At 34.5% G+C, this 27,576-nt stretch overlaps 1 protein-coding gene across 2 annotated transcripts; it reads left to right on the top strand.

Moving 5' to 3' along the window:
* The first annotated feature begins 112 nt into the window (after nt 1-112).
* Nucleotides 113-27,043, top strand: LOC137918612 (fatty-acid amide hydrolase 2-like). Of its 2 annotated transcripts, XM_068761436.1 has the most exons (13): nt 113-194; nt 387-593; nt 1,031-1,297; nt 14,762-14,882; nt 16,162-16,333; nt 18,005-18,129; nt 18,824-18,913; nt 20,433-20,578; nt 21,755-21,837; nt 22,730-22,913; nt 24,722-24,844; nt 25,607-25,744; nt 26,272-27,043. In XM_068761436.1, exons 2-13 carry the CDS (start codon nt 531-533, stop codon nt 26,416-26,418), a joined length of 1,659 nt encoding a protein of 552 aa, XP_068617537.1. In that variant the 5' UTR covers nt 113-194; nt 387-530; the 3' UTR covers nt 26,419-27,043. The 2 variants fall into 2 exon arrangements, with proteins under 2 accessions (XP_068617537.1, XP_068617538.1); XM_068761437.1 differs by lacking the exon at nt 113-194 and having other exon boundaries at nt 341-593.
* Nucleotides 27,044-27,576: the final 533 nt, after the last annotated feature.

Genomic DNA, 27,576 nt, shown 5'->3' with positions numbered 1-27,576 from the left:
ATTAATAATTGTTACTATATTTAGGTAAGTCATTTAACAAGTATTAAACTTTAAGCGCGTTACTGAATAATAGTCGAATAATATTCATCAAAATATAACCTACATTAAAAACTTGTTTTGTGTGATATCGACGCGGGAGAAAGAGAAAGTTTCGAGTTCATTCACATTTGTTATTTACGAAACTTAAAAATTGAGTAAAGCTATCATTAATGTCAACGATTACGTATATCTGCTGTTAAACGCAACCATTACATTCCTAAATCTAATGATAAATAGCCATCATTACTTTGGTTACTTGTACAACAGTATAACAAAGTTAATGATTTTTAGAACCAGTCTTTATTCTAAAAAATAAACCATTTGTAAAGCCTCTCTCTGTTTGTTAGATGTCTGTCGTCTGTTCTCGTGAGTGAATGTGTGCTGTTTTGCTTAAAATAATTATTTTTATATTTAATATAATAACTTTTTATTATTAGTGACTTCAATTTATTGATTAGCGAATTGTTTGTGTATTTTTTATTCCAAGTGCGATGCCTAAGCGAAGCGAACATGTGTACTCTAATATCAAGCATAAAAAAGGAAATTACGTAATGGTAAATACTTTAATTACCTACTCGTATTACATCGATTTAGTATTTTCCATTATTTTAGATCATATTGTTAACGTCAAATATTTTTATTATACGTTGCTATTATTTACTTTCAATTTTTTTCACTTTCTTGAGAAATATTGTTACTTTATTTATCAATATTTATCTAATATACTTACAAGTTTCAATTCATAATTTTATTTTAAATGAAAAAAAATGTGGCGAAAGGTAAACTGTCTAATTCGTCTATGTACTGTCACCGTAAGCAATATGCAATGTTTACTTAGATCTCATGATAATTATTTCGTACCTTCCATGTAAGGAAGACCTTTGTTCAGTTGTTATTAAGTGTTAAGTGAATTTTTATGTCTCATTATTACTTTGTTTATCCAATCAGCGTTGTTTTTATTTGAGTGTTTTTTTTTATAAAATTATTCCAGTTTCGCAACACGAAAACGCAAAAAATATTCAAAGGTATAACAACAGATATGATGAAGAAATTCTTTTTTCTTATCCGAACATATTTCGATCTATTCGTAGACTTCATATTTTCTTTATACTGGGAAAAGAAGCGACAGCCAATACCTGATCTCGAAGAGAAACATGGAATTTTATCAAAAAGTGCGACAGAACTGGCGTCTAAGATTCGCAACAAAGAATTAAAATCTGAGGAACTTGTGCAAGCCTGCATCGAGAGAATTAAAATTGTAAGTATATTTTTTCGTATCATAAACTGTTAATAGCACACACCTAATCCACATATCACACGACAATGAAGATTAAGGTCATTTGATCACAAAGTTTCCTTCGATCACAATATAAATTCATTGAAAGAAGTGTGTAAATCCTGTATGTTCTTATATTTAAAATATTTATTTCCAAAAAGGTAATTTTTTTGTCACATTGACAATAACTTTTATTTAGTTTACAACAAAAATTTTATTCCATGAACTAAAATTTAAATTAAACTTTTTTCCATTTTTCAAACATATCAGTGTATAATTATAGAGATAATCATCCTTAATGAATTAGAATTTAACATTATACTACCATTGTAGTATTAGTGAATTTTTATTTTTTGTGCCATGATTATTTAATGAATTATATGTACTTTTTGTACATTTATGATAATTATTCTCTTTTATAGAAGGCCATTGTTGGTACCAGAATAAATTAATGCTACCAAATAGTAGCATGTCTAATGTATTTATTTTCACTTTGAAAGCTTGTTAGTGATATTATTGAATGACAAAAAGAATCTTATTTTTCATTGTAACTAGCCTGAATGAGGTGAAATTCTAGGTGGTTACTTATATGTTTTTTATTCAATGAACCTTTCATGGTATATAACTTTATGCTTTGAAAAAACAGGGATCAGACAAAGGAATAGGATCTATCCAGATGCACTCATATATCATTTCTATGTGTTTTATTCTGAAACTGGATATTAAGGTCAAGAACATCTTTTAATTATCAAATAGTATTCATAATTTTTTTTTCTTTGGACCACATAAGGCAACTTCAACTACAACTACATAAAATTTAATATATTTAACTAAAGTACCACTACATCAGTATTTTCCAACTATGCCAGCTTAACTTGTGTAACTTCTGAATTGCCCCCCTGTAGGGCCTGGGCCCCATATTGGAAAACACTGCACTAGATGCACCAACAACATAGTTATGGCTTGTGGGAAGTCACATGGTGTGGACAGTGTGAGACCGTTCATTGTGGCAACCCTTGGGGGGGTCACGTGCCTTACATTGGGTGTCTATAGACTGATATGATGATGATGGTAAAGTAAAACATCACAATAAATATTTAATACCTAATTCGGAATAAGTAACAACAACTTTCTAAGAAGGTAAAAGGTAGGTAAGTCTTTATTCCTAGATGTAGTTTAGGTAAGTGTAAATAGTCTATATTTACAAACTAGTGTATCACATTACATATGATTCAGTTCAAAATGTTATCATATTTATATATATTAAAGAGATATTCTTTACTTCAAGGTATTGTTTTTAAAATGCAAAGTTATTGTTAACTCTTCATTGTACATTAGTGTATTTGTTATCAAGTAAATACATATACATTTTTTTATTTGTATATACAGGTGATGTTTAGCATGTTCAGGATGTTCAGCTGTCAATAAATGTATCCATTAATATCAAATCATTTAATGATAATATAGTAAGAAAAATCATTTTAAAAATTCAGTTTACTGCATATTAAAATTAATTATTGTTTATTATCTGTCCCTGCAGACTTTGTACTGTCTGAGGTTACTGGACCGTGAAATAACAACATATTTCAAAGTAATAATTTTATACCGGGTAATTGAAAATAGATATAAAAGCTTAAAAACTTTTTGCTGACAAATTAGCTATACATTCAGTCCTTGAATACATTTAAATTTACAATAAATCATCTTGTATTTACTAAGCACTTAACATATCGCTTTTTTTTGTTTAAAATATTTACATCTAGTGTAAAAATAGTTATTATTAATTTCATACATATTATAATTAAAATGTGTAAAGTTATTTTTTTAATATTTGAGTCATCTTACAAATCAACGTTTGAAATGTATCTTGATGATTGACAAAAAATCATATGAGTTATGTAATTGAAAATATAATAGAATTTAAACTATGAAATATACATGTTCCTATAAATCAATGTCAAGCGGAAATTGCGAGATAGAGCTAGCTTGCGAAAATTTATTAAATATATATATTTCATGTATATCATATTTGGTAACATGACAGTTACAAATGATGAACATGAAATTTAAATAAAAAAAAAAAGTTGTTATAATAATAAAAAATTACATCTCAGAGTGATGATAGATTTATAGGTGATAAAGAATTAGTTTGAATGAAAATCCTCAGCCTTGATCACCGCCATCGAGTAGCGAGCTTGTCAATTTTTGACAAGACTTTTCGGTGAATGCTATGGAACTTCACCGCCTTATTCCACCATTCCCTTTTCTATATAGAACGATTAAGAAGACAGCCCACCATCCATACACTGTGAAATTTCTTAGGAGGTTCATTTTGATTCAACGTTTCTGATCACCACAGCTGAGTATAAAATAAGCTATCGGCTTCCTTATTTTCGGAGAATAACCCAGGATCATTCAGGGTTGATCACATCGTTGCTTTTCATCAGCAAGTGAGGCTTAAAAAAACGTCTTAAAGATACGTGACATATATTTTTATATTAATTATCTGTGATTAGTCAACTATTTGAATTATCGAGAGATTTGCAATTGATTTGTATCCTTCTTAAAAGCCGATGATTCATTGTGAGTTTTTTTTTGTGTTAATGACCAACCACTTTTTACGTTCGTTTTTATGCTGGAGCCATGATATTAAACTTCCTCGGCAAATTGAACTTTATAGTTCGGTGTTTTTATAAACAACTTTCGAACGCGTCCAGTGTTTTTCCATCTTACCAGGAATTTTCCACAACGAGATACGACTTGTTTATATAAAGGATTATACTATTAAATATTGTTGATCTATAGAATAACAGTAGGTAGATGGAGTATATATTTTGACGAGGAACTTACATTGATCTCACAAAAATAAAGAAAATAGGTAATACATCATCATCATAATTATTTCGACGGCAGGGCGTTCACTGCTGGGCATAGACCTGATGGAAGCGGCCTCTATCGAGCGTCTTCTGACCTTTAACAAGGTCGTCGTTCGCTTCTTGAGTATATAATAGTGGAAGATTCTCTTACAATCCCACGAAATACATATTAAAACCTTATTGATCTTAAATCCGGGCTTTAATATCGTTTAAGCGATCCCGGGTGGTCTTATATAATTCACAATTTTCGTCTATCCCAAAAATAACCACGATGACCGGTCTCGTCGCTGCCCGTGTCCAACTACTTCCAACGACCTTGACTATGTCATCGGCAAGTTGTGCAGTGCTAGCTCAGCGGTAGAGAGCTGAGCCTTGCGAACGTAGGTCGCGGGTTCAATTCCTGGGATATCATTTTTGTAATTCACACTTGCATTAATTATGAAAACTTGCCACTGCTCACAAAGAAGTTTCTACAGGATGAGCTGCAGCGTCCTCTGCGTACCATAATACTACACTGCGATCGCCAATCCGCTTGCCAAGCGTGGCGATTATTGTATATCCCCCATAAATATATTATCTTTGGATCTGTATCTGGTTTCTGTATCTGTATCTTACGGTGGACGTCTATGAGCTGAAACGACGAGGAATTTATAAAAATATGGAAGAAATGGGTAATTTGTCTTCAAGTAATGGTATGACCACGTTTCGTCTTTTTAACATGCGTACATCATAAGCTATTTATATATGTATAATAATCTACACCAGGAGACGGAGTAAGAGTCTGATAATCCCTGGGCTCTCCATTCCCAGGCGTCCTATGTAGGATTTCCCCCTTCGTCTAGAAATTGTAATTAGAAATATAGGCTCTGACTACGTTAAAAGAAACGTTGTATGTAAAACTATATATAACTATATATAAAAAAAACAGGAGACGGAGGTCTTAGCGCATTCACCTCTGATTTAAAAGCAAGAAATAAAATTGCTTATTTATACATATCTATAAAATCACCATAAAAGTAAAATACGGTATTGAAAATACCCATGGCTTTTTAGGTAAATCCCGAAACGTTGTCCACATTAAAAGGCGATTTGAATTTTTATTAAGACCGGCCAATAAATACTGTTACAATTAAAAATAAAAAAAATATTACTTTTGAATTTGGAATCTCATTTTATATGATTGCTCATTGTTTTTTTTTATTTTCGCGCCAATATATTGTAACATGTTTTGTGATATAAAAATGGTGTGGAGTGATAAAGAGAACTGCATCGCTGTGTTTTTAAAACCCTCCATAAGTTTGGTATTGGTCAAAAGTTTGTGTACCGATATCTATTCATAGCAACAATGATATATATGTCTGACAGAAAAAAATTTGGTCGGCCATGTAGTGTTCGTGTGGAAATGGCGATCAAATATGTAAAAAATCGTAGAAAACCTATCCGAAAGCCAGACTCAGTTTGAGGAGACAAAGATAGCTAGAACTATTTGCATGTTTTAAAATATTACTCAAGACTTGCAGTCTATAAGAGACGCACTGGTCATTTAAGACATTGTTTAAAAAATAATAGAGTGGTAAAATCAAAATTTGATTTCGGATGTGCAATTTGTATTCTGCAATATAACTTAAAGCTTTTAAAACCTACCCAATTAGTCAAAAGAGTACAACGTGGGCATTATCCGACTTAGTGATGGTTTCCTGGGTTGATGACTATAAATTGAATGAATGGCTGAACCATATTTTTATGATAAAGATATCAAAACATTCTTGAGAAGGTAGTTAAGCCTGTTGACAACACCATGTTCAATAATCTTCCAACAAGACTGCGCCGGGTCATAAAGTTCGATATAAAGATTGTGGCGTGAATTAAATGATGCTCGGAGAATAAAAAGAACCAAGACGTGAATTTATAACGTAAATTCGAATTCGCCCCCGCCCCGTGAGACACGTAGCTGGTGAACGCAACCGACACAAAGAGAGTGCGTCGGTGCGTGAGACGTCACCTAGCTAGTGAACGCGACCGAGACCAGGGTTCTTCTCTCGGGCAATGGATGTAAACTGCTGTGGCTAGTGCGCAGGCGCATTGGAATGTTTGTTATAAAAACAAAGATCCTCTGAACCAATAGCACGCTTCCACGATCCTACGCCACTTGAGATGTACCGTTCCTCGCCAAGGGTTCAACATTACTTTGCTGTATTGCGATTTTTGGGATGTTTCTCGTGTTTATATTTTTAACTGGCAACGTTACACCACCCAATCTTGATTACAAACGTTTTGGACTTCATCAGAACTAAAAACTGGCATCTAGACCTGATCTCAATCCCCTGGATTATGATCTATGGTTAGTTTTAGAGAGTAAAGGCTTGCTCTAAACGCCATGACAATTTGGAGTCACTTCAACAATCAATACGATTGGCAGTGAAGAATTTTCTCATAGAAAGAGTGCCTGCTGCTGTTAATACCTGGTCTCAAATTTTAAGGGTCTGTATTGCAGCCACTGGAGATCTCTTCGAATCAGCCTTATATATTTTTAAAACATTTTTATTAATTTATTAAACTAACACACTGTATCAGTAATAAATGTTACGTATATTAAAAATATTTTTTTCTGTAAAAATATTTATGGCAAGACTAAATATTATCTATATAAGTTTTATTTAATACTAGCTGTGCCCGCGACTTGGACCGCGTGGAATTCAACAAAGAAAAAAAATAATTAGTATTTTTTTCGTTAAAGTATTGTTATAAAATAAAAGTAGCATAAGTTACTCTTTATTACACCAACTACCTGCCAATATAAGTCTCGTTGAAATCGGTCCAGTCATTTGAGAGATTAGTCTGAACAAACTGACAGACAAAAATAAAAAAAAATGTAATTTTGGTATTAATACCGTATATGTTTTCATATGAATATAGTAAAAAGTAGTATAGTAAATAGTAATATTACAAACAGATACTCCAATTTTATTTATTTATATAGATAAACAGGTAAAGATTAAAGATATTCAGCAAAGACAAGTTACACAATTTAGTTTTAATTACAATTACTTAAAACTTACTACACAAAAACAAGTTAAAGTTTTAAAGAAACCGGTCTTTAAAATTTAATTAAATATTTTTTCCATACTACTTGACTTTATCGGATGACAAGTTTGTCGACCCTTAACCTCGTCTATTAGTTAGTTTATAAACAATTTTTTATGAAGTCAACTTACATTGACCTAAGTGGCATTTGCAGATCCCGTAGGTCTGAAGTGGCAGCGCGCAGAGGGCGCTTAGCCTCCCTTTAAGGGGGCGAAGCACTAGGGCTCTTAAGGGAGCCTTGATAACACACTACTCTTTAATCGGATTGAGTAAAAATTCTAGCTACCCCATATAAGTAGTTAAAACTTACGTATGGTCTACTCAAGTGAATGTTGAAAGCTACTCTTAAAAGTCTGAATTCGATAACAGATTGATATTCGTACCTACTATTGTTCTTTCTTGGTCAAAAACGGTTCTAATTACTTGCCAATTTTTTTACAGAGGGGGGGGGGATTATACATGGTCCAGGTATTCTGGCTTCGGGGAAGGACAGGATTATTAAGGGTTATCCATAATACCACAATGTTTGACGACGAAGGTCTTTGACCAATGTTTGTTACCGGCGATGACACTCGAGCGTGTGCTAAGCCGTATAGTTGACAGTTTCCTCCCCATGCGGTACAGGTATTTACCTCTAAAATAAGCATCCATACCCTGAAAGCATCTGCACCATGGGGAAAGTTAGAGTACCATTCCACCTGTTCATCCAGTCGTCTAGAACGGAACGAATAGCCACGACTGTGCTGATCCCTCGCTTTATCGGTCTTTTCACCATTCTGATAGCAATTGTCGATTGACAGACGTCTGCGATTCCAGTTCTCCAGGAGCTTTTGATATATCCGGGCTTGTAGTCTGGCTTCAAGATCCCATGGTGTAGATCCCACCAAAGCACATGCTTCCTCATAAGAGATGGTGCGCCCGAGAAAGACGCCGGTACCGCTAAGTTTGACATCCCTTTTTTTGTTTTCGGGGGGGGGGGATCTTCAGAATGTTGGGAGAGGACAGGGGTATGTGGAATTCCTTTCCACTAAAACCCCCCTGGCGATAGCCCTCTGCGCTATACGGGGGACCGTGGTATCTCCCGGTCAAGGATTGCCACGTCTTCCTTCGCGCTGTGCTATTCTAAATAGCCCGTCCCGGGGTATGCGTGTATGGTTCACGCTACCCCCGAAGCCCTCGTGATGCTATCACGATGGTTCGAGACCACGTCGAACCATCATTCGCCCCAAGGTCGCCGAAGCTAGTGGGAAAGTTTGCCACCCTGCCCTATCCTATCCTAGATATCAATATCCTAAATGATCTGCTGGTCGTATCCAATTTACAAAGATTTACAACAAATCGGATGTAAACAAAGTCCCGTTATATCGGCTTAAATATTTACAACAAAATATGTAAAATTAAAACCTAAAATATTCCATTTACATAAATACTCTGTGTGTAAACACCAACCGGTTTTTTTTAAATTATTCATCTGTGCTTCGTGAATAACAAATTTATATTTTACCACGTTTTTTTATGAACGACCTTCTTGTATGTAGGTGACGTGTAACTTACAACTGTCATTTAAAAATCCCGGGCATTAGGAATGCAAGTATTTTTTTTCACGGTTGGGTTGGGTTAGGTTAGGTTAGGTTTTTTTGACTCAGTTCATACTATTTTGGAGGATGTTTTATGTGAAGCCTTGATTCGTCGATGTGATATTGCATTAATTCTTCGAGAATTAATTTTTTTAAAACTCGAGTCATATCGTTTCGCAACCACCGTATTAGCCTGATTGACTTCGTGCCACTTCTGGCTATTTAGCAAACTCAAAAGGTCAACGCGGGGACGCTGTTTTGATACGAATGTAGAGATAAACACCGAATCGAAATCTTGAAGGGTATTCCGACTGTTTTGAGTTTTGGAAAAAGCGTTGTTAAAAGTGCGTTTGATCGGACAGGGATTAATTAAAATCAAGAATCTACATTTTATTAACAATAATCTTAGAATATATTGACTAATTTATGTAAGTAGTATATTATATACACCAATACCTCACTTTGCGTCGTGGTTACGTTCCAAAAAAAACACGACGCAAATTGAAACGCTGCAAAGTGAATTAAGATTTTCTATAGCAAACCATGTAAAGATCGAAGATAGGTTCCAGGGTTACGAAAACACTATTTTTTAAAAAGAAAATTGAACGAAGTAAACATTTAAAAAACAAAAATAATATTACTCTGCTCCAATAAATAAATTGGAAAAATATTTACCTTTTTTGTAACCAGAAACAACACTCAAAAATTCATATAAATTTATTATTCTCTTCAAAAAAAAACACAACACACTACGCAATTGAAACTGAACTCTAAAATTAGCAAAACAAAGTGAAAATAACACTGTATTAAAATTGCGTCGATTTTTAGTTAGAAAGCAAATCCCGAGTTTTGATGGCATGGCGCAATTAGAAACAAGTGTTTCCATCTTTTAGAAAATTAAAAAAAAATTAGACTCGAAACCAAAACAACGCAACCTCGAAAATCTAACGACGCACAGTGAAAATTAGTACTAATAAAGCAGCGACGCAACTTCGAAAAATACGCAAAGCGAGGTATTGGTGTATATTTTTTGTGCTACAAAAGAGAGCTATTTGTTTAATCTATAATATGAAAGCTAGATTATACATACATCATCATTCATTATCATCATCTCAGCAGATAAAGACCACGGCGGAGCATAGGTCCTCCCACAAAAATCGCCACGATGTCCGGTCAGCGACCATTCCGCGGTACATAGTCGATGCCATAATATTATTACAAAGAAAATAAACATTTTTTTATTGCACGTAACATTTATTACTAATACATTGTGCAAGTTTAATATATTATTATAAAACTATTAAAATATATAAAGCTGATTCGAAGCGGTCTCCATTGGCGTTTTTACCAGAGGCGTTTTATCTAGTCATTTTTCTAGATATGGTTTCCTTAGTAATTTTACTAGAGTCGGTTCATGAATTATTGCGCAAGCTAGAGCTTGCCTTATACACTAGATTTGCTTAGCCTAGTAATTTAACTGGCTACAGTTTGTGTAGTAATTTTACCAGAGGCAGTTTGTATAGTCATTTTTCTAGATATGGTTTCCTTAGTAATTTTACTAGAGTCGGTTCATGAATTATTGCGCAAGCTAGAGCTTGCCTTATACACTAGATTTGCTTAGCCTAGTAATTTAACTGGCTACAGTTTGTCTAGTAGTTATACTAGTGTTGGTTTGTTTAGTAATTTTAATAGAGATGGTTTGCTCAACAATTTTACTAGAGACGGTTCGCCAATTATTTTACATGTTAGAGCTTGCTTGGACACTAGCTTCGTTTGGTTTAGTAATTTGCCTAGCTAATGTATCTAGTAATTCCTGTAGAGACTTTCCTAGTTATTTCAAGTTTACTTTGCTTATCTACAGTTTGTGCAGTAATTTAGCGGGAAACGGTTTGCCTAGTTATTTTACTGCCTAGATCGTGCCTTTTAATTCTACTAGATATTGCTAATCTAGTAATATCACTACAGTAGGTCCAGTGACATCATAACAATATGGTAGAAAATACAGCTTAAGCACAAATACCGCACACAGCAGACTTCGTGGTTTATATATATACACCTGTATAAATAATGTATATTGATGCAACGGTGTCTTAAACCTTTTCTGGTTTTGTATTAAAAGGTTGAAAACAGTAATTAGCTTTTGCGAAGTTTCCATTCTGACTGCAAAGGCCACTTGTCCACACTTATATGTTAAGGCTTCGATGCGTATTCGATGCGTATGTATAATTATAAAATGCGTATGTATAACTATTAAATATACTATAATAGGCAATTAAAGCCTTACATATATGTAACGAAAAGCCTCATAAAATTTGTTACTCCTTTGTGAGTGGTATGATACGGTATTACAATGTTTTTTTTAATTTTTTTATGTAATAAATTTACGAAGTTTGTTAAACAAAAAATGGTTAATTCTATTATAATGTAAAGCAGGGGTGAGCAACTTTTTTAATCAACGGGTCTATTTAAATTTAAAAAATTTCTGGCGAGCTACATTTATAATAACAATTATTTAACTTAAAACACTATTAATAGTAAATATTAAAATAGAAAAATTAATTAAAAAAAGGTGGAAATTTAATAAACAAATGTTAATGCTAAATAAAAACAAAGAAGAATGAAACGGAAAAAATTATTTGTAATTTTTAATGAGAGATTTGTCTTTGTTTTTCCGATACAAGCTGACTCGGAAATGATTGGTAATTTTTAATTAATTTTTTGGTTTTGTATATAATACCAGTTTATTATGATAAATTTTATAACAATATACTGATGGGAGAGGAAGTCGATTTAATTAATACAATTTTAGAAATGCGTGTGACTCATTCCTGGTATAAAAGATTATTTGAGTGATATATAGTGGAAATGCAAAATAATGAGATCCGCAAAAGAACCAAGGTAGCTGACGTAGCTCGAAGAATTGCTCACCTAAAATGACAGAAACATGGTTTCTTCACCACTCTTGCGGAAGAAGACTCCTGTACGAAAACTAACATAGTAAATATTTACTAGATCACCGCATGGATTTCGTATTGTTAAAATTTATAAAACTCTCGGAGTTTGACGGAAAATATAAATAGTTAATTGAAACATGTTTCAGAATATCTTAATAATCATATTGATGATCTACATTGTGAGATGTTTTTGCTCTGAGCCTGTCTGAGGTTTAGCTCGAAGAATTTTGTTAGAGCATTTATCGACGGAGTGTTTCCATGCGAAAATATTGACATTGCAAAGTAGAAGTTTTAGTTGTTTATTTGACCAAGTTTTATCCATGTAACCAAATTTATGAACATCTTTTTCGAACTGTAATATTATTATTGGACATTTTAACACTTATATAACGTATTATTTGACTGGTGTCTAAGTGGCAGGGGGAGGGGGTAGAGGGGTGCACATCGTGCAACCAATGGCTGAAAGGTTCTGGAGTAGCGACCACTAGCCAGTAGACGCGGCGTGGATAGTAGCCTCACTAGGTGGACCGATGTCTAAGTGAAGGTCGTGGGAAGATGCTGCATGCGGGCAGCGCTGTACCAGCCACCGTGGTCATTTTTCGGAGTTGCATTTGCCTTGCATTGAGCGTTCATCGTCTGAAAAGAAGAACATCACCAAAAAACCTGAGTTCGTTTATTCTTAGATCAGGATGCTTTTGAAATCCGTAGGTTTAATGATGGCATTAGTAGCAATAGCTGAAAATGTTTTTATTTTTTTTTTATGAAATCGGGTTCTATTTCACGTGACGTATGAAATTTGTAAAAATTAAGGCACTTTCACATTATGACATTACATTTGCGCCACCTTTTTTTCGGTTTCTGGGGGGGGGGAATCTTCCGGATGTTGGGAGAGGACAGGGGTATGTGGGATTCTTACGCACTAAAACCCCCCTGCGATCGCCCTCTGCGCTATACGGAGGACCGCGATCTCCCGGACAGGGATCGCCACGCGGTCCTTCCTCCCACCGTGCTATTTTAGATAGCCCGTCCCGGGGTATGCGTGTATGGTTTACGCTACCCCCAAACCCTCGTGGTGCTATCACGATGGTTTGAGACCACGTCGAACCATCGTCCGCCTCAGAGTCGTCGTATCTAGTGGGAGGTTAGGGCCCCCACCCTAAACTCCCGCGACTTAGGGCCCCGTTTATGGTAGACCTGATATAATAGGAAGACCATATCTTTTTGATTACAGGAATGTATTAAAAACACATTATTTCCTTATAATGATCTGTGGTAATTAAAATCTAATAAGTCTCTAAACTTTCTACTTTCTAATCACGTAGCGAAACATGATCGGTATCATTTGACAATTTTATTATGGCAATAACTTCGTAGAATGGCTTTCTTTCCTTAATTACGAGATATACACAAAGTAAAATAACTTCAGGAGTTACTATTAAAAATATTTTTCGTATCTATTTAAGTAAAGACATATGTGAGCCATCTATTGCATACAGATATAGGCATATATGCTCTGGATTCTTTGAGAGAGGTTTTTGATAATACTGGTATTATGTTGCGTCATACATCTATAATAATGTTTTCCATGGCCGCCAAAATATCCAAAATTATTTAATAAACAGAGATAGATACGGTTTTAAAACAAGGAATAGAAATAGGCTGTATACTCATAGGTTTCATCTTCGAAATTTAAATAAATCATTTATGGCAAAAGATATATGTCTGTACAGTAAAATACCACGATACATATCTGACAATGAAGTATTTGCAACCAATATTTAAAAAAATGTACTGGAAAAATAAATTATTCGATTGAAGAATACTATACCGATGTTAATGCGTGGAATTGTATATTGATGCTTGGTCAGAAAGTTAATTATTGTCGCGCCCACTTTATAAAACAATATTCGTAAAGAGCAACTGTTGAGTTTTTTGCCGGCTCTTTGCAGAACTGCCTTCCGAGGTGGTAGCTTCCTTTAAGGACAACAATGCAAATATTTTATGTTGATCGACGATTCGTAATTGTCTGCCGAATTAAGAATATTTTGATTTTGAAATTAAAAAAATATGCGGTGAATAAGGGGCGCATAAAAAATTATGTTACGTGGAAAATACATCAAATTCTTGATAAATAAATGGAGATTATTAAAAAGTATGTCAATATTTGTTCATTGTCTAACTCAGAGTTCCCCAAACTTTTTTGTGTCATAGACCCCTTGCTATGTTTTTCCGTGTTAGGTAGACCCCCTACTTACCTGATATTGATTTCCTGTAAATTTCTAACTGTAGTGAAGTTTAGTGTTAAAAACTAAAAGTAAAAACACATGTTAATTTATACATTTATTAATTGAATTTAAATTAAAATTAGTAAAAATTAAATTTTGTATCTGTTACGTAAAATTTACGTAACATCAAATAAACTGTAAATAAAATCACATATGCAATAAGTCAATATTTTTAGTGAGAAGGATGAACCTGATGCTTAAATAATAAATTATCAACATTTAGCGTCAATTTTGTAAGGGTTAATCTTAAATCTCCTCGGCTAATGATGTGTGTGTCTATGGACCCCCATTTTCATTTCATGGACACCCTAATTTTTTTTCGCTGACGTAGACTCCTTGCAGGTTGTCATAGATCCCTAGGGGTCGATATAGACCACTTTGGGAATCTCTGGTCTAACTGAACTGGTTAAAAATCGCATTTAGCGTTGACTTCTTTTAAGTTACCATGGATTCGGTGATCAATCTTTGAAACCACTTGTTTCATTAGACGCTTATACGTATCTGTGTTTCGATAGATATAAAGTATCATATGTATATATCCTCGTATTTATATATCAGTTTATTGATGATTAAATAACACATACAGTATTTTATATCACATTCAACACAATACTAGACTAGTAGAACAGTATAAAAAAGAACAAAATAAGTAAAATTGTACAACTTCCAGGTTAATCCAATACTAAATGCTGTCACGGATGAGAGGTTCGAAGATGCGCTGGTGGAAGCTCGAGAGGTGGACCGGCAGATAGCTGCTGGGGAAGTCGACTTTGAAAAGAAACCATTCCTTGGTGAGATACAAGTCAGGATATCACGCATTCACGACATTCGTACACTATTGAAATCCCTCCCACTAGCACTAAATGTTTCACTACTACTTTTATAGTGAGACCAGACAAGGAACAACCTATCGGCCTTTTTATTTCCAGTCAACTATAACTTAGGTGTAAAGAATGAATAGGTTTCTTCTAGGCAACCATGTACCATCGTAGATCTCGGCATTGTTTCACATCAGACGAGACAAAGGCCAAATGCTTTGTCTATAAGTGATAAAAAAATATTTAATGGAATCAGGCGTTACCACGCGGAAGTCCATCCTAAGTAAGAAAAGGACCAATATTTAGCCGCATCCGCACATGCAGTGGTAGTCGTTTAATGATATGCACCGCCCGCCAGCCCGCTGATTACACAAAGCACTCTGTGTTTGGCACTAATCGGTGTAACATAACTCCTGAAGATGCCCCATGGAGGGGTGAAACACGTGTTGAGTAATTTGGTGGTGGCGGTTATGTGATTCGCATTGTTTGCCGCATACGCATTTATCAGCGGGCTGGCGGGTGGTGCATTTCATTGCACGACTATACTACTGCATGTGCGGAAGTGGCTAAATATTGATAAAAAAAAACTATGTTTAAATAGGAACCACATGTGAACCATACCTCATTTCGGTCATAGGACGCCCACTGCTGGACTTAAGCCTCCGACGACGACCTAAAAGGTTTGGCGTCCAAGAGATTAGACGTCCAGTTCGTCTGTACGCCTAGTGGAGTGACAACCTTTGCTACGTTTGCCGGTACATGGTCTCCAGAACTTTACTCCAGATCTTTAATATTATTATTGACCCTGAGCATTATTGTTTTTATTATTCGTCAAAAACATAACGCGGTGAAAAAAATTTCAGCAAATTTTCTAGAATGTTTTATAGTTTTAAAAAGTCAATGTCATTGAGAATGGTGGTCAATACTATATGAATTTGTAATTTACTTATTTATTTATGCCTGTTTAAGTAAACCTAATTCATATACCTCCAAGTATGTGGGTAATCGACGTGTCTCTCTTACTGGAGGAATATATTTCTCTAGTTTCCCTTTCACTGGAATCCCTCTTCAGATATACTCCTTGGTTCTTATCCCCCACTATTGAGGATCATGACCTATTTGGAGAGTTTGTCGCGTACTATGTTACGCTATCTATTCCATTTTTTGCAAATGTTTATTGCTTCGGCAATTGTGGTATCTAGTAAATTTGAAATGTTGATGGAATTAGTTGAATTAAATTTCCCATTTGCAGGTGTACCGTTCACGGCAAAAGAGAGTCATGCGGTGGAAGGGTTGCTCCACACTCTAGGAATATCAGCGCGAGCTCAGATGCGTGCAACTGAAGATGCTGAATGCGTGCGGCTGTTGCGGGCGTCCGGAGCCATAGCACTGGCAGTAACGAACGTGCCAGAGATCAACAAATGGTAAGCACGTGTCACAAACCACTAGAGCAGGGGTGAGCAACCTTTTTTGGTCGGAGGACCGCAGTTTCAAAAACAGTGGGCCAAAAAAAAAAGTATATATTCAAGGTTCAAACCATGTTCTAAACGTAATTTATGTTCGTAATCAACCGATTTACAACTAATTAGACACTTTTATTATCTTTAAAGCCTTGATTCTAGCATGTTTTTTAAAATACAAAAATAAATTAAAATTTACTTGCCTCGAGGGTTGCATGCGGCTCGCGGGCCGCGGGTTGCTCATCAACAACTTTCCAAGAGAAATAGAAAGAGTTTTGAAACTATTCTTAATTTACAAGAAAATAGAAGAACGTCGTTAAAAAGAATTGAAATTTTATCAGAAGGCTTGTATATATTTACAAGTAAATTGATTCTAGTTATGTTTTGTAATACGAGGCATGGGCATGAGTTTTAATAGCAAGGTTGTATAGAGAGATCAATTAAAAAGGGAAACTACGATTTACTATTGCAGCAAGTGGATTTTCAAAACCACAAAATTTCAATTTGATTATATTTTTTTCAAGTTATTCCGCAATTTTCAATTCCTTTTTCAACAAGATCCGTCTAAAGGGCATTAGGAAACTTGTTATATATATTTTATCACCTAATCATAATAAGAACCGTCATCTTTCAAAATTTACCAGACATCATTAGATTTTTTGTTTCAATATTAAATATTAATATATTGAGTAAAATTGTGAAGTAAAAAGGTATATGCTAAAAAATAAAAATAATAATGCGTTGATCTGAAAACAGAGTAACGACTTTTAATGTTATTATCTGAGTTTTCAATTCCTTTTAGAAGTTTATACTGCAATAATTTAAATTATCACTTTGACATTTAAAATACCAACTGTTTTTCCTACGGGCGACCGCAATGGACGCCATCATAACACCATTAATAACAGCGCCATCTATGAAGTGTCAAGGTTAAACAACTACTGCTTTACCGACATTAAATAAGCGGGGCACAATTCAAAATATAATTGTTAAAGAAATTAGTTTATTTACATCTAATATATAAAATTCTCGTGTCACGGTGTGCGTGATTGAACTCCTCCGAAACGGCTCGACCGATTTTCGTGAATCTTAGCGCGCACATCGGCTAGGGTGGAGAATCGGACAACATCTATTTTTCATCTCCCTAAACGTTAAAATGTTGGTCCACCTATAATTTTTTTTTATTTTTTAGGCAAAATTTTTTGTTTTTTATTTTTTTTTATAATACAGCATACAAAAATACATACAACCCTAAATTTTCATCTGTCTACGATCAACCCTTTTATTTTATTTGTATTTTAATGTTTCCTAGAAATAACATACACGGCAAAACAACGTTTGCGGGATCAGCCAGTGTATATATATATTTATAAATTATGTTATTTATTTATTTACACTTTATTATAAACCATAGATAATAATTAAAAATAAAGTAACAATTTGAATAGAGATACAAAAGGCGGTCTTATCGCTCGAGGCGATTTCTACCAGGCAACCTTTAGATGGAGATGAGTGAAATGATATATATACTATATCTCTACAATGTTATGATGTATTATTTTGTTATCTTCAATATTTACTAACAAATAGGTTTTATCCATTTGTTAAATAAAGTTAATTCCGTTATACCCTCAGGCAGGAAACCCGCAACATGGTGTTCGGGCAGACTGTCAACCCCTACCACACGGGGCGGACGGTTGGAGGTTCTAGTGGAGGGGAGGCGGCACTGGCGGCTGCACTTGCATCACCCATCTCCCTCTGTGAGTGACAATCTTACTAACTTTTTTACCATGAGGTAGTTGACATATATAATGTTCATTTATCTTCTCATGATTAAAGGTAGTGGACAATCATGTCAGTCACCGCTACCAGTTTTATCAAGACTATATTAGACGGTGGTGCTGTACGCTTTTGTGACTCAGTCCAGCGACCTGGTGACCATTCTCTAGTCCGTTTACCTTCCACTTTTCTGTATTTTCCGAGCTTCACCTTGCAATTTGGCCGAAGTACTCGAGAGGTCAACACAATCATACTCTAGAGGGTCTTTATTCAAAGCCTTGTTATTAACATTCGACGCCAACACCACATCTAGAATGCGTTTACCCTTTTGCAAATGAAAATCTATTGCTAAGATTTAAATGTACATATATGTAGAGTACCCTTCGATAAATATTGCACGTCGACCTCTGCAAAGAGACAATCGGCTAATTTCAGCTTCGAACCGGGATGACCTTGTTCAATAACCTGAATGCTGCTAAAATAATGACGTATTGTTTTGTGAAAGAGGCAATAGACTTTTATTACTTATTAAGGGAGCTGGTATTTATTTTGGTTATCTTTAACCTAAAGGTTGAAGAAGAACTTATGATCGTAAGTTGCAGATTCTTCCTACACTCTATTTACAAGCCTTTTGACCTAATATATAATTTGATATATTCTTCACTTGACCAACAGGCTCTGATATAGGCGGTTCGACCCGCATGCCTGCCTTCTACTGCGGACTCTTCGGTTTAAACCCAACCGCTGGATACACCAGCTTAAAAGGTAAATGAATTTATATACAGTTCATCATAAACCCCCACAGCAAGGCATATGCGTTCCCCAAAGATCGACACGATTACAGGTCTTCGACATGAGAGAACCATTAGGCTCCAACTTACGGGTCTAAAATTAAAGCCTTTTTTTATAAAAAGCCTTTTTTTAAAAAGCCTTTGATTATAACGAGCTGTCTCCTCCCGCTTCATGTAATCTTTAATGAACACCTCAAACACTTTTTTGGTGTAGAATATCATAAAATTCGTTTTTAGCTGATCTCTGCTCAGCGAAAGGAATTTTCCTATAAATTCTTCTTGATAATTTTAACATGTAACATCCTTGCCTAGTTTTATACCTAAAAGAGCTATGGAATGATATTATTTTTTTAGTTAAACCCTTTGCGAGTTTAGTTTCGCAAAATCCATTCATAGCTGATTTTTACTCAGCAATGAGAATATTTATATCTAGTTGCAAGTCTCTAAGCGTTATGGTTTCAGAGATATTGTGATGAGAATACCATATATATGTGGAAATTTCTGGTATATTATGATAAACTGTAATATAATACTTTCATAATAAGATAATACGGGTTTTATTGGTTAGCCCTTATAAGGTATATATAGAAGTTAGTAATAAAGTGGTAGTTTAGAATTGAAAAAAATACAGAAGGATGTTGGCACGGAGGGGAAAAAGAAGTAGTGGACGCACACCCTTATATTAGAGATGTGAAATAAAAATTGAATGCCTGTTTATAATATTAAAACAACCGCTTTTTACTACATGCATAAGAATATATATATACGGTATAACCCAAAATACCTAATGCTAGATGGGCTGACGAATTCTTGGCTACGGCAGGTCAAGGGTAGCTCCAAGATGTCAAAGATAGAGGAAAATGGAAAGCTTTATAGGAGACTTTTACCCTGAGTGGATCCATACAAACTTAGTACAAAATTATCAAAACTATTATTTAAAATTACTAATATTATGTCATTTGTATGGAATTAAACAACTTAATATTATATCTCAATATTACATTTTCCAAATTTTTAACTGTTTTTCTGTTCCTGCTAATCTCTGAAAGGGCTGAACCGATTTTAACTAAACTTATACTGGCAGGTAGTTGATGTGATAAAGAGTAACTTAAGCTAATTTTATCAATAAATTAAACAATTTTTTTGCTAAAAATCTAAGCGGACAAAGTCGCGGGCACAGCTGGTTTATTATAAAAGGACTACAAATAATCAGTGCGTTAATAATTCTATAAACGCTTATTTTTCTTAGTACCATTAACATATTAACTATAGAAGACATTTGTTAAAAGGACAACGTACAACCACTTGGCAACTCAAAATAGGTTGCTACAGCAAACGTATTTGTTACAGCGCCATCTATTGACAGATGTGAAACTAAAATGTAACCTTATGTTAATGTTATACAAACTAGATGGCAGTTATATCACTTTTGATGTTTAGAACTACCCTCAAAGGAATTTTTTTATTTTTTAATTATTTATTTTTATATTTAGGATCGGCTCTTCGGTCTGGAAAGGACGCGACCATGGCGTCCATCGGTTTCATAAGCACACACTGCTGCGACCTGGGACCTCTCACTCGCACCGTGCTTTCAGACACGGCTGCTGACTTACAGCTGGATAGAGAAGTTGATATCAAGGTTTGTATATTCATTTGTATTGAAAACTTGATCATTCCATAGTTTAAGCGTACATCACTAAGTGATCACTGAAAACCTGAAAATCAATCACTCAGCATATTGTGATGTAATTAAACAAACCAGCCTCTTGATTTATGTCAACTTATGGAAAAATGTAACTAAAGTCGCGAAAAAAGTTTGTGGTATTTTAAAGGACTTATTGCAGTTTCAGTAAAAGGACCACAAAGATGATTTAAATATTTTTAATTCGATAATTTTTTGTTATGGAATGTGGACGCCATTTTTAAAATTGAATCAAAATCATACCGATTTACCGATCAAGAGTAAAAATTTAGCTGAAAGTTGAAAATGTCACTAAACAGTTGGGACATACATATATGGGTGATGAAAGGTATACTCGGCGGTGTTTGTTGTGTCAGTCCATACACACCCACTGCAAGGCCATGGACATCCACCAAAGATATCTATAGGGTATAAACCATAATCGCTACGCTTGGCAGGCGGGTTGGCGATTGCATTGTATTATGGTACGCAGAGGGCGCTGCTGTTCATCCTCTGGTAACTTCCTTATGAGTAATGGCAATCTTAAATAATTAATGTACAAAGTGTGAATTATTTAAGATTGTATCCAAGGAATAGAACCCGCAACCTACGATTGCAAATTTCATTCCACTGAGCTACTGTTTCGAATGTATGTTTAGTAAACTATATTATTTAAATAAAAAACTATTTAGTTATATCATCAAGGGGATATCTATTATCGCCGCGCTTGGCGGATGGATTGGCGATCGATGTGTAGTGTTATGGTAATTGTATTCCACGAATCGAACCTGTGACCTACGATCGCAAGTCTCAGTCCCGAACCGCTTGAGCTACTGCACCTTATTTGTGATTAATAATTGGAGATGAAATGTGGATCAAATATGATGAGGACATATAAGAAGGTTGAAGGTTGTTCAGGCTTGACAGTTTAAATTAAAACCTTAACTCGTAATAATGTGATGATGTATTTAAACGCTATGAGCTTTTACCAAACCATTTCGGCTGAACCATTTCGTTCGCTGGCAACGGCTCTATGTAACTATCTACAAAATGGCAGAATGTCATAAAAAACTGGCAGCTTTATTCTATAGTTAAATGGAAATAAAATTATCTGTTGATTTGTGTTCCACGCAGAACATCAAGTTCTTCTACACGGAGAGGGCACGTGATGTACGCGTCAGTCCGGTCAGCCGTGAGCTGAGGAAAGCCATGAACAAGTAAACGTATAAGCTTTGTAACGTTTCACAAGAACACCCTGTATATCACATCGTCAGTTGATAAAAGGCCAATCGATGTAGCAATCACTTATAATGGTAGTTGTTTAAATTCGAACACGGTATAAAAAGATTCATTTAAATTATTCAAACAATATTAATCTATGATTAAAAAAATACATTTAAAAAACTTTTAAGTTAAACGGTTTTTTGATACCCATATTGTGGTGGTTGTGAAAAAATATGTACCTAGTCCGCCATATTGGAACGGCTTCCATCTTGAATTTTAATTTTTGACATAATCATCGTGTTTTACTAGTGTAGACCTTTCATTTGATACCCATATTGAGGGGGTTAAGGAAAAATATGTATTCCGCCATTTTGTATCGGCGGCCATCTTAGATTTATAATGTTATTGATTTTATTATATGGTATTTTCTAATTTTGTCCCAAACAAATAAATTCCGTACGGGTCGAACTGAACTAAATAAAACCGTTTAAAAAATTACCATAATAGATATTAATTCTTAAAAACAATACTTTGTAGTATTAATTAAAAATATTCAAATCAAGTTTCTTTTCTCACCATGACAAAGTATACATACATACACATAGTACAATTGATTATAAGTTTAAAAGTACAACCTGTACAATAAATCGATGGTTTCAAAAATAATAAATACCATTAAGGAATAGCAGTTTCAAAATTCGTATTATTACATGTTAAATTTAAATAATTGTATTACTATCTGTCTCTGTAGATTTTTGCATATCGCATTTAAATATAAAAAATACGTATATCACATTTATCACGTTATACAGAGTGTTTACAAATCGGTGTGAAAGCTTTTACATCTACAACCATCCTGTATATAGATTAAGTGATTTGTTTCAGAGTAATCCGACAGCTGACAGAAGACACGTCTCCAGAGAAGGCTCCGAAGGCATACTACCACAGCGGCTTCGATCACATGTACGCGCTGTGGCGGTACGGTATGACCAAGGAAGCGGAGAGCTTCCCTCGTCTCCTCACCAACAACCAGGGACAGGCCAACGGCCTCCTGGAGCTCGTTAAGAAGGTAATATTAAAACATTCTTAATTCAAAAAAATATTAATTCAAATAAAAGACAATTTTTTTGTTTCTGCCTCCCCCAAAGATATCTAAAAGGGGGGATATATCATAATCGCCAAGCTTGACAGGCGGGTTGGCGATCGCAGTGTGGTATTATGGTACGCAGAGGACACTGCTGCCCCCATCGCCTGGAGACCTGTTTGTGAACCAGTGGCAATCACATATAATTACAAAATTCCGGAAACATTCCGGAAATCGAACTCGCGACCTACGATCTCAAGTATCAGTCTTCTACCGATAGGTTACCACTGCCCAGGTCCAATTAATTAATTTTTATTGATTGTTTACAATGGGCCTCATAAGAAAGCTCAAGTTTACCCATAGAGTAATGAAGAGGGTTCATTGCATGTCCGATGTGGAAAGGTGGATGCATGGGAAAGTTACCACTAGGTAGACTGACATAATCAAGTATGAAAAGGACTAATATATAGCTACTTCCGCTATGCAGCAGTAGTGCAATGAAGTGCACCGCCCGCCAGCCAGCAGCTGCAGCCAGCCTCAGTGCAGTAGCTATATTAGTTTCTTTTATACTTAGGATGGACTTCCGCAAAGTAACACCTGAATCTATTAGATATTTATGACATAATCAAGGTTCAAGGAAGTCGATGGTACGGGAAGCTAAACCGATCATCGCGGCGATCCTTGATGGAGGCCTATTCCTTGCAAATGGCATTTATCGGCTTACGTGATGATGATGGTGAATCCGTTGTTAATGGTTGTTTCAACAATGTTGGTTTTGATTACAAGTTGATCACGGGTTAACAGACGATTAATAGTAAATCTAGTTTCTTGAAGAGTTTCTCTTTATAACGAAATGTCAAAACTTTGATTAGGTAACCAGAGAGTTTGATTGGTTAATCATTGATTAAATTTAATTGCCAAAAATATATTGCTTCCTCTAATATATAGTTTTTTTTTTTTTTTGTTTAAAGTTATATGTTTAAATGTACTGAATGTGATTGAAAAATTATTGCAAGAAATTGTAGTGTATCTTCTACATTGTAATTCAATTTTATTTAATTCACTGTAAAAAAAAAATTCTATGATTTAGCATTAAATTAACTTCTCTTATAGATGCTATATTTAATTATCACCTGGATTCATCAGTTTCATGCTAATCAAAATATTTATTTTAGTTTTTTAAAGTTGCAGTGAAAATAAATGATATTCGTTAAAGTAAAATTTTAATCATAGATTAAACAACGATTAACATTATTTCTTCTAATAATCGCTAGAAAGGCAAGCCAATTAGACATTAACCGTTGATCACCGGAATTTATTTAATTTCAGAAATAGAATATGCATTTATTAATTTATTGTTGTTGTACGTGTTGATTTATTTTCTTTATTTAACATATTTTAGTAACATAGTTAAGATGGTTAGTCCTCAAAGTGGTCCAGACGCAGACCCTCTGGACTCCACAAGAAACTCGACGGGGTCTATGTAGGCTTGATAAACAGAGGGAGGACCCCGAAAAATGTTATGCTTTTGATAGTGAAGACCTAAAATGTTGCCAAATTCCAAAATTGGTAAAACTTTAATTTCCATAACTATATATATGATACATATTCACACTTTTACTTGAGTTTTGAGAATATAAAGTTTAGAAATAATTTTTAAGTAGTTTATGATAAAAAAAGTCTAGGAACCTTTGGTTTAGATGTTGTCAACAGTTTTGGTATCATGATAGATTTGATTACTTGCCCATTGGACTGTAATAAAATAATAAAATATGTTATGTGGTATTCGCCAGCTGATCGGGTTCTCAGCATACACTCTGGCCGCGATCCTGAAGCTACTGGATGAGCAGGTCCTGCCGCCCGTGGACAGCGGCTGGGCGGAGAAGATCACCAAGGACTTGCGAGATGACCTCATCGTGAGTTACAAGCGCATGCTCTAACTGTTTATTGGAAATATTTTTTTTTATATTTCATGCATTTCCAGACTGACTTCATATCATTTAAATTTTTTGTATTAGGACAGTTAAGAAAAAAAATATTTTAAAGTTATTATTTATTATGCTTGGGATTTATATACGAGATTGAATATTAAATAAGAGCAAATAAAAAGAGAAGTGGGAAGACGACCTAGCGTGAAGAACAGATGTTCACTGGAACCAAAAGGTTTTTGAATTGAGATGATGGTCCGTCAAGCATAAGATGTTTGTCCAGCTTGTATCAAGACATCCTTAGTTAATGTCCTCAGAAGACGCTTCATACAGGCCGCTTCCAATCAGTTCCTGTCGGAAATTTAAGTGGAAGGCCTATGTCCAGCTGTGGACTTCCTATGGTTGAAAGTCCTCTGTCCGCCTTGTGGATGGACTTACTACACTGTTCTTGTTGGCCCAGCGTCTCTACTTCAGAACCTCAACCTCCGGGGCCGTCGGTCCTGTCTGCTATATGTCCAGACCACTACATTTTAACTTGCCAATCCACTGACCTATATGGTCTTCGAACCTGTTCATCACAGATTCGACCTAGAGTAATCACTTTTTAAGTATGATAATTAAAAATTACTGTCTTGATTGAAATTTTCTCTGCCTAAGAACTTGTATCATATTGAAAATATTAAAAAATAAATAATTTGTTAGGGTCATACTTGAGTAAATTTTAAATTTAATGTGCTGTCATGTTTGCAGCGCGTACTGGGGGAGGAGGGCGTGCTGCTGTTCCCGTCTGCGCCGGCGGCCGCCCCCTATCACTACGCGCTCTACCTGCGCCCCTTCAACTTCTCCTACTGGGGACTCTTCAACGCTCTGAAGTTTCCTGCCGCCCAGGTATGTTCTTTCTCCTTCTAAATTTCCTAACAAAAATATAACACGCCTAAGCACAGACTGAAATGATGATGGTATACACAAAGATATAGAATTCCAAGAAGAGTGATTGGAGGTAACCAGAATCTAGCGCTTGGCATTCATGATCACCTGTCTGAAGATCATCAAATTATATATATATATATATATATATATATAAACGATGGTGACTTAACTTTTAAGAAATTATATACGATATAATAAATTATAGAATATTTCTTTATTAAACAGTAATAATGATTTCAAATAGAACTTTTTATTAAAGTATAACAGATGTGTGATGTACAACAAGAACAACGCAGTTACAATGAAATTCATAGTGTTGCCACCTAGTTAAATTTTCAGAAACAATCAAAAACTATATGCTGTATCACTCAATAAATTAAAATAAGGTTAAAATCCTTAAAATGAAGTTGATGTGGTTTGATCGAACTGATAACATTGATATTTGTATTGATTGTCTAAGGGATTATGAATGTTTCGTCTCCCAGGTACCACTTGGTCTGAACAAAGAAGGTCTGCCGCTGGGTTTGCAGGTGGTGGCTGCACCTGGCCAGGAGGCGCTTTGCCTGGCCGTCGCGCGACACCTGGAGGACCGTTTCGGAGGCTACGTCCCTCCTTGCAAACTCCCTCAGTAAGCTCTCGCTCAGTTATTAGCTTATGGTATTATATATATCGTTATAGACAAACTATATGTTATATATTAATGAATATACATGTATGTCCTATTGCGTATTTTAGGTCTAAATGTTCCTATCGTTTGAATTAAACATAACGAGACATATATACTCTATTAGGAAGTGAAATTTTTAATTGAATTTAAAAATAATTATGTATTTTTGACGTTTTTGAGGCTTTATATTCCAAAGTGTGATATTTTATTGTATACAGTATCTTATTTTCAAAGGAGGAATATTAAATAAGATTTTTGTGATAAAAAAAATATATAGGTTGCAATAAATATACAATGACTAAATTAACAAAAGAAACTATTATTGGAGTTTGTACGCAAGTATAGAATCTCTTATCGCAAAGCGTTCCTATCAAATGTACAGAACATTTATATGGTTTTTGGGTAAATTGACTTTAAAATATTTGATTTCTATATATTTTTCGTTCATGTTTGAATTTTATTATTTATTTAAGAATTATAATGAGAATTACTTAATAAATAAAAACTCTGCGGTGATTTGCAAATATAATGTAATCAAGACTGCTTTCGATTTCAATGTACTTTATTACTAATGGTTAAGGGAAAATTATTTTTTTACAATAAAGACTTTTTTATATTATACCAATGAATTATTAATAAACCTTATAATAAATATTTTCTTTTAGTATTGAATATATATACCTATGGTAAATTTTGATGAAAAATGATGTCGATTTTCCTTCCAATAATCACTTTATAAATTGTCATTTCGTATCACAATAGAAGAAAAACAAGAAAAAGTGTAAAAAAGATCAGGAGTAGTGGTAATGTCCCAAATAATTTAGAAATCAATGACTTACATAAATAGAACCGATTTTCCGTTAATTTACTCAAAATGTTGTTGTTCGTTAATTTACTCATAACAGTCTATAAAGTCTAACAAGGCTTTTATTTCGGGCATAAATACCTTTTAATATGCTCTGAAGAATAATTAAAAATCATGTTAATATTAATGAAAAAATATAAATAAATTACATGACATTGTGGGATACATATAAAAATAAATTAGTTTGTATTTTTAAGTCTTGTAAACTGGAGATAAGATTTTTAAAGTAATTTAGCTTTGGAGGTCTGAGGTATCGGT

Source organism: Battus philenor, unplaced genomic scaffold (assembly GCF_028537555.1).
Source record: "Battus philenor isolate CCGP_79_NKW_IND1 unplaced genomic scaffold, ilBatPhil1.0.hap1 SCAF_15, whole genome shotgun sequence".
NCBI classification, from domain to species: Eukaryota; Metazoa; Arthropoda; class Insecta; order Lepidoptera; family Papilionidae; genus Battus; species Battus philenor.
Note: the sequence above shows the minus strand (reverse complement) of the source record. Positions and strands in the feature narration are given on the sequence as shown.